General features: G+C 39.4%; 1 protein-coding gene across 1 annotated transcript in view; it reads left to right on the plus strand.

Annotated features, from left to right (window-relative positions):
• The first annotated feature begins 4,226 nt into the window (after window positions 1–4,226).
• The window catches only part of LOC137647276 (ubiquinone biosynthesis protein COQ4 homolog, mitochondrial-like), a 30,591-nt gene continuing 22,635 nt past the window's right edge, over window positions 4,227–12,182 (plus strand). The window contains exon 1 of the mRNA XM_068380673.1: window positions 4,227–4,368. Coding sequence (XP_068236774.1) covers window positions 4,323–4,368 — 46 coding nt within the window. The 5' untranslated portion in view covers window positions 4,227–4,322. The remainder of the gene's footprint in view (window positions 4,369–12,182) is intronic.

The following is a 12,182-nucleotide window of genomic DNA, read 5'->3' on the forward strand; positions in this document are numbered from 1 at the left end:
TCGAAAGGATATTTATGAAATGGTATTTGGTTAACTGCTGTACTAAATAAATGTCTATGCTTTGATTGCAGAGGAAATTCCAATCACTGCAGCTGACGAATCGCTAGAAATTGGCTACATAATTCATTTCTTACTATTTATTCATCGGATGTCATTTAACACCATTAAATATAACATTTACAACAATGGCCTCTTATTCATTCAAACCAAAATTGTCGGAAAATTACTAACTAGGCTAGCTGACCTCCGTTCTCTGCTAGGGTTACTAAACATCGGACTACCGGTGCTACTATAGTGTGAGGTCTACCGCCATATGTGGCCTACCCAGGTGGAGGGTGAGGTCTACCGCGTGACCAGCGTCCTAGAGCCCCGCACCTAACCATCGAACATGTGAACTGCCCAAATCCATCAAAAACGTGACTTGCCCATATAAAAGGAAGCAAATGGAGCTCCTAAATCAGGTTTCCCCTCGGCCTAAAAGAGATATCATCGATTGAGGGCATTAAAAATGTTGTTGAAGGAGTTTTATAGAAGAGTCATTCTGACAGAAGAAGCAGCACTCACCTTTTTAAGAGAGCACAATCTCTTGGATACAGTTCAAGAAGCAGATTCATGCCATAAATGTGGTTCTGTTATGCAGGAAAAAAGAAAGCGTAACAGAGGAGGAGAATTCAAGCCTGTGTTACATTACCCTCAAAAGGGTATGGAAATATATAATACATTTGATGTACGAAGAGTGTATCGCTAGAATAAATGTATGGAAATATATGATAACATGTATATTTTTACCTTTATTCATTTTTTTAATGTAATTAGAAATCCAATTATCTTTGTCATTTCTAAGAGATGTTTAAATTAAGTGTTTATTGCTCAAATAAATGTATGAAATGTGTTTTATTTATGAGGGACGAATAATTCAGCTGTAGACCTCACGCTATAGTGCTAACGGGAGGTAGATCTCACGCTATAGTGCGGTAGACCTCACGCTATAGTAGCACCGGACTACCTCAGGGAAGTGTACTTTGCCCTATTTCATTCTGCATCTATACTATTGTTGTATCGAAAATACTACTATGACACACAATTTTACTTCTCCTTAAATGATATAGACGACGCTGCTGAAACTCCAAACCGAATCCTTGATAGTGTTAGAGAATGGATTACAATTACAAAACTAAAATCAAATAAGAACAAAACTTGGTGTATGGTGGTGGGAAAGAGAAACAGAGTGAGAAGCTTGGGTGATATTCAAATAAACATAAATAATGACTCGGTGCCGATATCTAGTAAAGTTCACGACCTTGCAACTTGTTTTTCAATGCCCAAATAAATAATGTAGTAAAAACTGCTGGTTATCATCTAAGAAATGTTGCTTTTATAAAAAAAAAAGTACCTCGATGAATACTCTACAAAGAAACTTGTAATAAACTGTGTAATTACCAGCATTGACTACTCTAACAACATCTACTACAATCTACCAAAAATACAACTTGAGAAATTAAAAAACATAATAAACAGAGGAGCAAGACTGGTAAAAGGTGCCTCACCTAGAGAAAGGATCACTCCTATACTAATTGATCTATATTGGCTGCCGATTAACGCGAGAATTTAGTTACAATATGTACAATAATCCAACTAACTATCAGAACCGGTAGTCCAAAATATCTAAGAGAATGGCTACATATTGTGCAACCAACATATCGTCCTGACATGAGAATAGTTACAGATGGTTTCAAACTATTAGAACATAGATACATGTCTACTGTAGGCTCAAGAGCCTCGAAATATGCGGCCCCGAAACTATGCAATAAGCTCCCACGAGACATCCGAATAATTGAAGATATTAAGGCTTTCAAGAAGAAACTTTAGACTCTTATTCTGCTAGTGTTTCGATAGCGATAATCTAACACTAGGCGAGCAATGCGCATTATAAATTGTTGAATGCTCCCGAATGAACATCATACAACAACCGTTGAGGTCCTTTAGAAAGTAGGGGCCCCCGGCTGCACAGGACCAGATAAGCAGCCCTTAAAGTAAGTAAGTAAATAAGTAAGTAAGTAAGTTAGTAAAGCTTTCAAGAGGAAACTGAAGGTTTTCTTATTTTCCGAGTGCTTCGATAATGTGGATTTGACATTAAACGAGCAATAGGCCTATGCAGTGTGAAATGCATAATGCCTAAGAATGCATACGATAAAATAACTATGAAGGTGCTGTAGAAGGTGGGGTTCCCCTGCAGTATAGGATCAGAAAAGCAGCCCTTAAAGAAAAGGAAGTAAAGTAAGCCACCTAGTGTACCTAGGTTCTAGTGTACATTAACATCATAAACTACCATTAACTATACATATAGTGAACGGCAAAGCAAACACATGCTTATCAAAAAAAAAAAAAAAAAAAATACGTTCCTCGATTATTCATTTTGAAAATGCTAGCAAATCCATACTGGTAGGCCTAGCAATGCCCTAGCTAAAAAGGATGAGTGGTAATTGGGCTTACCTTCAGATTAAGCTGTTAGAATGCCAAAACTGACGTAATTTTTCCGGATCATATTTCAATACACTCCACTTATGCCCTTTCTTGATGCAATTCAAGCCTCTGAAAATTAACAAACGCTAATACATTCCAGAGGTTCATTAAACTATTAATAACGATGAATTACGAAGACACAAAATAAATAGTTGTTCGCGTCACGGTGACAATAACACTACTGTATATGATCGAACAACCTGTGATTAGTTCAGCTCCTAAATTATCAATAAGATGTATTCAAACTTCTAATAATATTTTGTGCATTATATTATAATCACAAGACGATTTTGATAACTACGGTTGTATTTTACTTTTTTATTCTTTACTATGAACATATAAATAAAATGCAAAATTATTAAAAGTACTCGTTTGTAAATAAACCTAGGTCTAGGGAAAGTGGCTTAAATTCCCTGAAACCTGGGAGTAAACCGTTCCTAAATTCTTTATTCTGAAGCTTATAGGCTTAATTTCCGTACGATTTCAAGATTTAAGTCCCATTGATAATTATTACACTCTGATTAATAAAGTACGTACCGTAGAGAGCGGTTTATACTTGTAAGATTTTAACGGTTTACCATAAATTCCATTCTCTGAAGAGAATGTCAAAGAAAATGGACGAGTTCAAAATGAAGGTATCTCTGGAAAAAAAAAACACTATGTGCTTAGCCAGGAGGTATAGCTTTTATACGTACTACACACAATTTGGTGGGATCACGTGATCTGAGAGCAGTAAATCAAACGTTAATGTTCGATAACATAAAATAAGAGTTGGATTAAGCGCTAACTTATTGAATTATCCAACCGAGAAACATATGTGGTGGGCTTCTTCCTTTACTTAAAACAGATGGTTGTCACTCACTGTCCAAAGGAAAATGCAATTTTTTTGGGCGTTGTGTTTTACAGTAAGCAGAGTAATGAGAAACTCGACCTTCTTCATTTTGTTTCCCTGTGGCTAAACTAACTAGTATAGCTTTCCGTGAAATTAAAACACACTTGATGGACCTTCATGCTTATGGAGGTGTAGACCTGGAGATATTTTTCCTTTGTTTATTATAAAGACCACTGACTTCTTAGCTCCTAAATTGTATGTTACCTTTTGCAAGTTAGAAAGAAGGGTTTTAAGACTTATTGGAGAATTGGTAATGTAACTCCATTAAGTAAATGTCTTTAAGGTAGCTTTAGCCCTGTTGATTACCGCCCAGTTTCCACAAATCCTATATTATATAAAGTTTTAGAATGTCTATTGGCAAAGTGTCTAGATATGTATGCTGGAGGACCGTCTGTTCCCTAGTTTGCAATTTGGCATAATAGTATAATAATAACACTAACGAAAAGGAAAAAACAAAACAAAATGGGTGTCTGATGTATTTAAAGTTAATGTACTTTGGGCGGTTTTGATTACTACAACCGTCGAACCCATATTATCAAAGTTTTAAAGACGATTGAAACGAAAAATAAAATACAATTGATAAAACACATTTCACAAGGGAAACAAACAAATAAGACCAAAATAACCTATGCATTTGTTTAAAATTATATAACTGCAATGGGAGTATTTTGTACGATTAAATAACATCTTATACGAACAATGTTTATATCTAAATCAACATGCAACTTTTATGATAAGTCAAATTTGTACATGGAAGGATTTAATTATTATTTAGTTAATTTATACATTTCAGTACAATTAAATAGTTTTGATTGCATGGAACGGTTCACAATAAACAAATCCACAAAGGTGAAGTAAAGTAGAGTTTATGCTGTAGTGCCGGGTGACAACGAAGACGAATGTTGCAATGTTGCAACGAAAACCTTTAGTTAAAGTTGTGAGATCTAGTAGAGGTAATAAATGCTCATTTACACACACACACACACACACAGAATAGAAATAGCATCCACTCAGTGAAGCGCCTAAGTACATGCTAGAGGAGCACTCAGTTGAGGGCAAACCTCTACCATGGCAGCTTATTTCTCGACCTTGACCCTGACCTTTGACCTTAACGAATTAATTGGCGTGGATTTTCCCACACTTAAAATGTGTTTTTTATTTAGGCAGTTTAGCCTACGGTCAACAATAGTATGCCAGGATGACGGCCTAAGTCGAAGAGAGTATCATCCAATGTTTAGTTATCCCGAAAATTTAAATGGTAATTTATCAACATGAAAATAACTGTAATATTCTTGTCAGGTTTATTTTATGCCAAGCAAGTTTTTCTGCAATTTACTGTTAGGTGCCAGGTCAAAACTCCCACTTCCTGTAATTTCAGGATGCTACTGTCGGTATATTTAGTGCCCTTTTTAATACTAAGTGGTGAAATTAATAAATATTTGTGTTCGCCACACAAGAGACGCTACTAGCTTGTTGTATGCATGATAGCGGCTACCTGTATTGACAGCCGACTAAGAATAGGGGCGTAAGGCGGCGTCGCTGGGTGGCTAACCCATTAGGTAAGTAGGTAAGGATACGGTTTGTAGGTTAGGTTAAGAGGGGAAGTTTAGGTTAGCTAGTATCCATTTACTATGCACGTCGGAGGAACTGGCCGCTGATATACAAAAGCTCCCGAGTAGCTTTGATGACGAACAAATATTTCATGATCAGCAATGATATATGTACGGTTAGTTGAGATTTACCTGGTTTTGAATGGTATGTTAGGTTAGGTTTAGATGTTACTGCCGTTGCGAGGGGTAAATAGGTGTTCTCCTGTGAGTGCACAACTGTCATGGTGTTTTACTCCAGATTTACTTAAATAAATGACTTAATAGTCTACACTGTATAGTACGGTACCATATAATTGGTAGGCTTTTATTTTATGTTCGTACAATCTCCCTAATGAAAAAAATAAGGTAATTTATTCTCATGTCAGCACAAAGACAGTTTTGGATATGAATGTGGGGCTCTTTCAATCTATTTAGGCATATTATATGTTTTTATACACATTTTTCTCCTGGATACTTAATCACATTTGGTTAACTATGAGCAAAGTATAAAAACACTGAATAATAATCGCAGGAATAATCAAGACTTACATACTGTATTACTGTGGACATTTTTCATTGCCATTTGGCCAAACAGCTCATCCTTGGTTTTCCTATCTTTATCCTCTTGAGTTTTGGAAAAACTGCAATAGGGAATTTGTATGTGGTAGAACAGTTGAATAGTAGTGAACAATACTCCCTTGCTTTGCTGATTGAAAATAAGTGGAACTTGCTTATTACCTCTGCAAACGAAGTTGGAAGTAGGTTATATTTTTGCCCTTGTGGGTGTGTGTGTTTGTGAACAGCTTTCTGGCCACAATTTTAATGGTAGAGTAATAAAACTTGCAGGGATTAACACTTATGTAAAAAGCTGGAAATTATTAAATTTTGGAAGGTCAAGGTTACGGTTAAGCAAAATGTTAAATTCACGTAATGAGCCATAAGTTTGGACATCGTTGTCACAGAGACTTCAAACTTGGTTCATATTTGAGCATATGAAAATCAAGCTAAAATACAATAAGTACTGTAATAGAAAATCTAAATTTTTTACACCTAAAGGATTCTAGGCAATGACACCAAGGTAATAGATTTTAGACAAAGACCTTATAAGTATTTCAAAATAGATACATGATACAGTATATCATATTTTTAACTGAACTCTAATCAAAGGGTACCACACCCTGTCCTAATTTGGGCCCGAACCCTCAAACCTAACCTGGCCTTGCAAAAATTCTTTCGATAGATATCAATGTGCATTCAATTTAGCTTATGTAATGTGATATATTACACAAACCTATCTACTCTAAATGTTAATACTACCATTACACTAGAGGGGGTATAAGGCAACAGCTGCCCCTAAGAAGGTATTGAAATAATACATCTTATTTGTTCAATCTGATGTCAACATGATCTATCCACCAGCACAGGATACATCAAAGTTTGTTTTGAGGTAAAATGGCAGACATGAGAGATCTTTTGTAAGTTTATCACACCAAATCAATATTTTTATCATTATTTTATCTCACTATTACAAGTAAGGAATACATATTACAGTTACTTAGGATTTAGAGATTGCAAAAATGTAAGAATCAAATCTCACTAACTTGACACAGTTTCATTCACAACCAAAGCAATAATAGTTGTATTAATCTAAAACAAGAGTGAATTTTTGGCTAGGCACTTACCTTAGATGGGTTGCATATGACAAGGCCTCTGGCTGAAATTGGAACTGCAATATTGTAGTACTAATGCTTGCAAATTGGCTCAAAGGGGTTTAAGGGTCTGAAGATAACATCCCTTGAGATGACTGTTTCATTGGAAAATAGCTCAAATAACTTGATAAGATTTTTCCTGAAAATACCAAGTTGCCAAGTTATCAAAAATTACTTGAAATGTGTCATCTTATGTATGGTAACTCAATAAGGTAAACATCTAATCTACTGCATTTTTCATTCAAGTGAGGGAGCAGTTTCTCTCATTCAGTGTGTACAACTATTTAGAAGTTAACAGTTTATTTTTTGTAGTGAAATTAAACAAAAGAATTATAAGCTTAAGACTACTGTACTAGTTAGTGGTTAAAATAAAGTAAAAATACAAGAGAAGCAATTGAAAAATACAACCTAGGTAAATTTGTCAAGCTCTACTTTTTCTGCAAAAGGCACTTTACTGTGCGTTGTATATTAGCCTATGAATAAAAACTAAATCTGTTAAGGCTTGACTCTGGTCATTAATATAAGGTCTTTGGAGCATCCCTCTATCCCTTAACTGCATCATGTTAATCCTTCTATTCACCTCTGTTCTGCTTCCTTTCCTTAACCTCTTTTAACTTTATGTAATGCAACAGTAACTGGTGAGGATTTTCCACCAGTTGAACCTCATCCCTGAATGGCCTCCCAGATCTCATCTCCTTGCTTTTTGAACCAAATTACATACATCCAAGCTGTGGCCGATTAAAACTGGCCTCAATATTTGCCATAAAGAAATCTTGATATGGCTGCACAGCTTTTTTATACTTGATTGTACAGCAATATATCATAACATCACTTTATAGTACTTAGAAAGTTATGTCATACACAACTGGTGATAGGACACCCCTGGAGCCCTCCAACCTGTATAATCTCACAAACACCCCAGAGGCAGCATCATGCCTTGAGAGCATAGGATCCCCCATAGGAGGACTCAGAGAATCATGAAAAAAAGGTGATGGATGATGAACTAGCCCATGAAGTAAAAGGGCTGTATAGGGTAGAGGAAGAGCTGAAGTAATAAGATTTATGTTTAGTTTCTTATCTGACTAAAGACTTTTCCAGCCATAGACCCTGCCAGCCGACTTAACCTTACCTATGGCGCTGTCCTAAGCAAACATGTTATTTTTATTAGTAAAATAAATTTTTGAATATACTTACCCGATAATCATGTAGCTGTCAACTCCGTTGCCCGACAGAATTCTATGGAGGGATACGCCAGCTATCACAATACTAGAAGGGGGTGTACTTACCAGCGCCACCTGTGGCCAGGTACTATAGTACTTCTTGTTGACACCTCCTCAATTTTTCCTCGGTCCACTGGTTCTCTATGGGGAGGAAAGGAGGGTCGATTAAATCATGATTATCGGGTAAGTATATTCAAAAATTTATTTTACTAATAAAAATAACATTTTTCAATATTAAACTTACCCGATAATCATGTAGCTGATTCACACCCAGGGGGGTGGGTGAAAAACCAGTGTACAAGACTAAAGGATAGCTAAGTATCCCGTATTTCATATAATCAGTTATCCACAATAACAATGAAATAATAAGTACCTGGTAAGGAAGTCGACTTGAACCGTTACTCTGCCTTTAATAAGATCGTCTTCCTTACTGAGCGCAGCGTTCCTCTTGGGAGGCTGAATCAACTCAAAGGTGCTAAAGTATACAGGGCTGCAACCCATACTAAAGGACCTCATCACAACCTTTAACCTCGGCGCTTCTCAAGAAAGAATTGACCACCCGCCAAATCAACAAGGATGTGGAAGGCTTCTTAGCCGACCGTACAACCCATAAAAAGTATTCAAGAGAAAGGTTAAAAGTTTATGGGATTATGGGAATGTAGTGGCTGAGCCCTCGCCTACTACTGCATTCGTTGCTACGAATGGTCCCAGGGTGTAGCAGTACTCGTAAAGAGACTGGACATCTTTGAGATAGAATGATGCGAACACTGACTTGCTTCTCCAATAGGTTGCATCCATAACACTCTGCAGAGAATGGTTCTGTTTGAAGGCCACTGAAGTAGCCACAGCTCCCACTTCATGTGTCCTTACCTTCAGCAAAGCAAGGTCTTCTTCCTTCAGATGAGAATGTGTTTCTCTAATCAGAAGCCTGAATAGTAAGAAACTGAGTTCTTAGAACTTGGAAAAGAAGGTTTCTTGATAGCACACTATAAGGCTTCTGATTGTCCTTGTAAAGGTTAAGACCTTTTTAGATAGTACCTAAGAGCTCTAACTGGGCAAAGTACTCTCTTCAGATCATTCCCCACCAAGTTGGACAGGCTTGGGATCTCGAACGACTTAGGCCAAGGACGTGAAGGAAGCTCGTTTAGCAAAAACCGAGCTGCAAGGAACATGTAGCCGTTTCAGATGTGAAAACAATGATCCTGCTGAAGGCGTGGATCTCACTTACTCTTTTAGCTGTTGTCAAGCACACGAGGAAAAGAGTTTTTAATGTGAGGTCCTAAAAAGAGGCTGATTGGAGAGGTTCAAATCTTGATGACATAAGGAACCTTAGGACCACGTCTAGATTCCAGCCTGGAGTGGACAACCGACGTTCCTTTGAGGTCTCAAAAGACCTAGGGAGGTCCTGTAGATCTTTGTTGGTGGAAAGATCCAAGCCTCTGTGGCGGAAAACCGCTGCCAACATACTTCTGTAACCCTTGATCGTAGGAGCTGAAAGGGATCTTACTTTCCTTAGATATAACAGGAAGTCAGCAATCTGGGTTACAGTGGTACTGGTTGAGGAAACTGCATTGGTCTTGTACCAGCTACGGAAGACTTCCCCTTGAGACTGATAGATTCTGAGAGTGGATGTTCTCCTTGCTTTGGCAATCGCTCTGGCTGCCTCCTTCGAAAAGCCCCTAGCTCTTGAGAGTCTTTCGAAAGTCTGAAGGCAGTCAGACGAAGAGCGTGGAGGATTGGGTGTACCTTCTTTACGTGAGGTAGACTTAGAAGGTTCACTCCTAGAGGAAGAGTCCTGGGAATGTCGACCAGCCATTGCAGTACCTCTAAGAACCATTCTCTCGCGGACCAGAGCGGAGCCAACCAACGTCAGCCGTGTCCCTTTGTGAGAGGAGAACTTCTGAAGTACCCTGTTGACAATCTTGAACGGCGGGAATGCATACAGGTCGAGATGGAACCAATCCAGCAGGAAAGCATCCACGTGAACTGCTGCTGGGTCTGGAATCGGAGAACAATACAACAGGAGTCTCTAGGTTATCGAGGTAGTGAACAGATCTATGGTTGGCTGACCCCACAGGGCCCAAAGTCTGCTGCAAACATTCTTGAGAAGGGTCCACTCTGTGGGGATGACCTGACCCTTCCGTCTGAGGTGATCTGCCATGACATTCATACCGCCCTGAATGAACCTCGTTACCAGTTAGCTTTCGATCTTTAGACCAGATGAGTAGGTCCCTTGCGATCTAGAACAACTTCCACGAAAGAGTCCCTCCCTGCTTGAAGATGTAAGCCAGGGCTGTGGTGTTGTCAGAGTCCACCTCCACCACTTTGTTAAGCTGGAGGGACTTGAAGTTTATCAAGGCCAGAATAACCGCCAACAACTCCTTGCAATTGATGTGAAGTGTCCTTTGCTCCTGATTCCATGTTCCCGAGCATTCTTGTCCGTCCAAAGTCGCACCCCAGCCCGTGTCTGATGCGTCCGAGAGGAGACGGCGGTCGTGTTTCTGAACAGCCAAAGGTAGACTTCCTTGAGAAGAAAGCTGTTCTTACACCACGCGAGAGAAGACCTCCTCTCTTCGGAAACAGGAACTGAGACCGTCTCTAGCGTCATGTCCTTTATCCAGTGAGCAGCTAGATGATACTGAAGGGGGGGGGGAGGTGGAGTCTCCCTAACACGATGAACAGGGCCAGCGATGAAAGTGTCCCTGTTAGACTCATCCACTACCTGACTGAGCATCGGTTCTTTCTCAGCATGCTCTGGATGCATTCTAGGGCTTGGAAGATCCTTGGGGCCGACGGAAAAGTCCGAAAAGCTCGACTCTGAAGATCCATACCCAAGGAGACAATGGTCTGGGATGGAACGAGCTGAGACTCCTCAAAATTGACCAGGAGGCCCAGTTCCTTGGTCAGATCCATAGTCCATTTGAAAATCTCCAGACAGCGACGACTTGTGGGAGCTCTTAAAAGCCAGTCGTCTGACGGAGCCGGACACAAGATCATGGTACTGCTGCACAGTCTGTGAACTGTCAATCATGGGCAAGCGAGGAAGTACAGTGACAACCCGAATCTGTCTAGACTGTCTGGGTCGTACAGACAACTCCTTATCGGGTTGCTGAGGTTGCCGCACTGCGTCACAACAAGTCACTTCTGTTGGTTGTTGAACGTCTTACCCGTGACACATTGACTCCGTAAACAAAAAATCCTCTAACAAGGACTAAGCTTGGACTGCATGTCTTGCAACACAGCTCAAGGTCTATGGGAGCAGGTGTGGTAACAGACGGGATTAGCGACTGAAGTGGAACCATTACCTTCCCTGGAAGCATGTTATGCTTAAATAAAAGTCCATAGGAGGCTATGCAGCTAAAGGCTCCCTCCAAATGACAGAGTCCTCAAGGGAATATCAGAAGGAGGGAGAAAAGAACTTTCTCATCTACAGGGACCATATCCTAGAAAAGCTAAGTTCTCTCAGTGAGGGTTCACTGGTGCAAAAGCAGCAGACTAGAAGGCAACGTTATGAAACTGCTTGACAGTCTAGTGAGTTGGCAACAACCAAAGATGTGTGACTGAGAAGCATGCGGTAAGGTATGCAGAGCATGTTGTATGCAGAGTATGCTGTATGCAGAGCATGCTGTATGTAGAGCATGTTGTATGCAGAGCATGCTGAATGCGGAGCATGCTGTATGCAGAGCATGTTGTATGCAGAGCATGCTGAATGCAGAGCATGCTGTATGCAGAGCATGTTGTATGCAGAGCATGCTGTATGCAGAGCATGCTGTATGCAGAGCATGCTGTATGTAGAGCATGTTGTATGCAGAGCATGCTGTATGCAGAGCATGTAGTATGCAGAGCATGCTGTAAGCAGAGCATGCTGTATGTAGAGCATGCTGTAAGGTAAGCAGAGCGTGTGCATGGCGTTTAACATTTCTCAGAAATTCCATGACCAGTGCTAGAGTGCTTTATGCATGCTTGCATGGGGTTTTAATATCAACATAATATTTACCTTACATTCATAACTCATGATTCATATTTTTGCCATATTTTGCGATATTGTTAAAAAAAAATATATTGCAAGGAATACAAATATATTTTTATAAGTAAAACAAATAACCTCCATTATCATAAGGTTTGAAAATGGAGGTAAGGTATGCTGAACAGCAGAGTCAGAACGAGCTGGAACAACAATAGTTGTGGTTTCCTCTTCAAGACTCTGTTGAGGGAACACCTGAGGCTCAGTCTGCAAAGGCTGATCAAA

This window comes from Palaemon carinicauda, chromosome 9 (genome assembly GCF_036898095.1).
Source record: "Palaemon carinicauda isolate YSFRI2023 chromosome 9, ASM3689809v2, whole genome shotgun sequence".
Classification (NCBI taxonomy): Eukaryota; Metazoa; Arthropoda; class Malacostraca; order Decapoda; family Palaemonidae; genus Palaemon; species Palaemon carinicauda.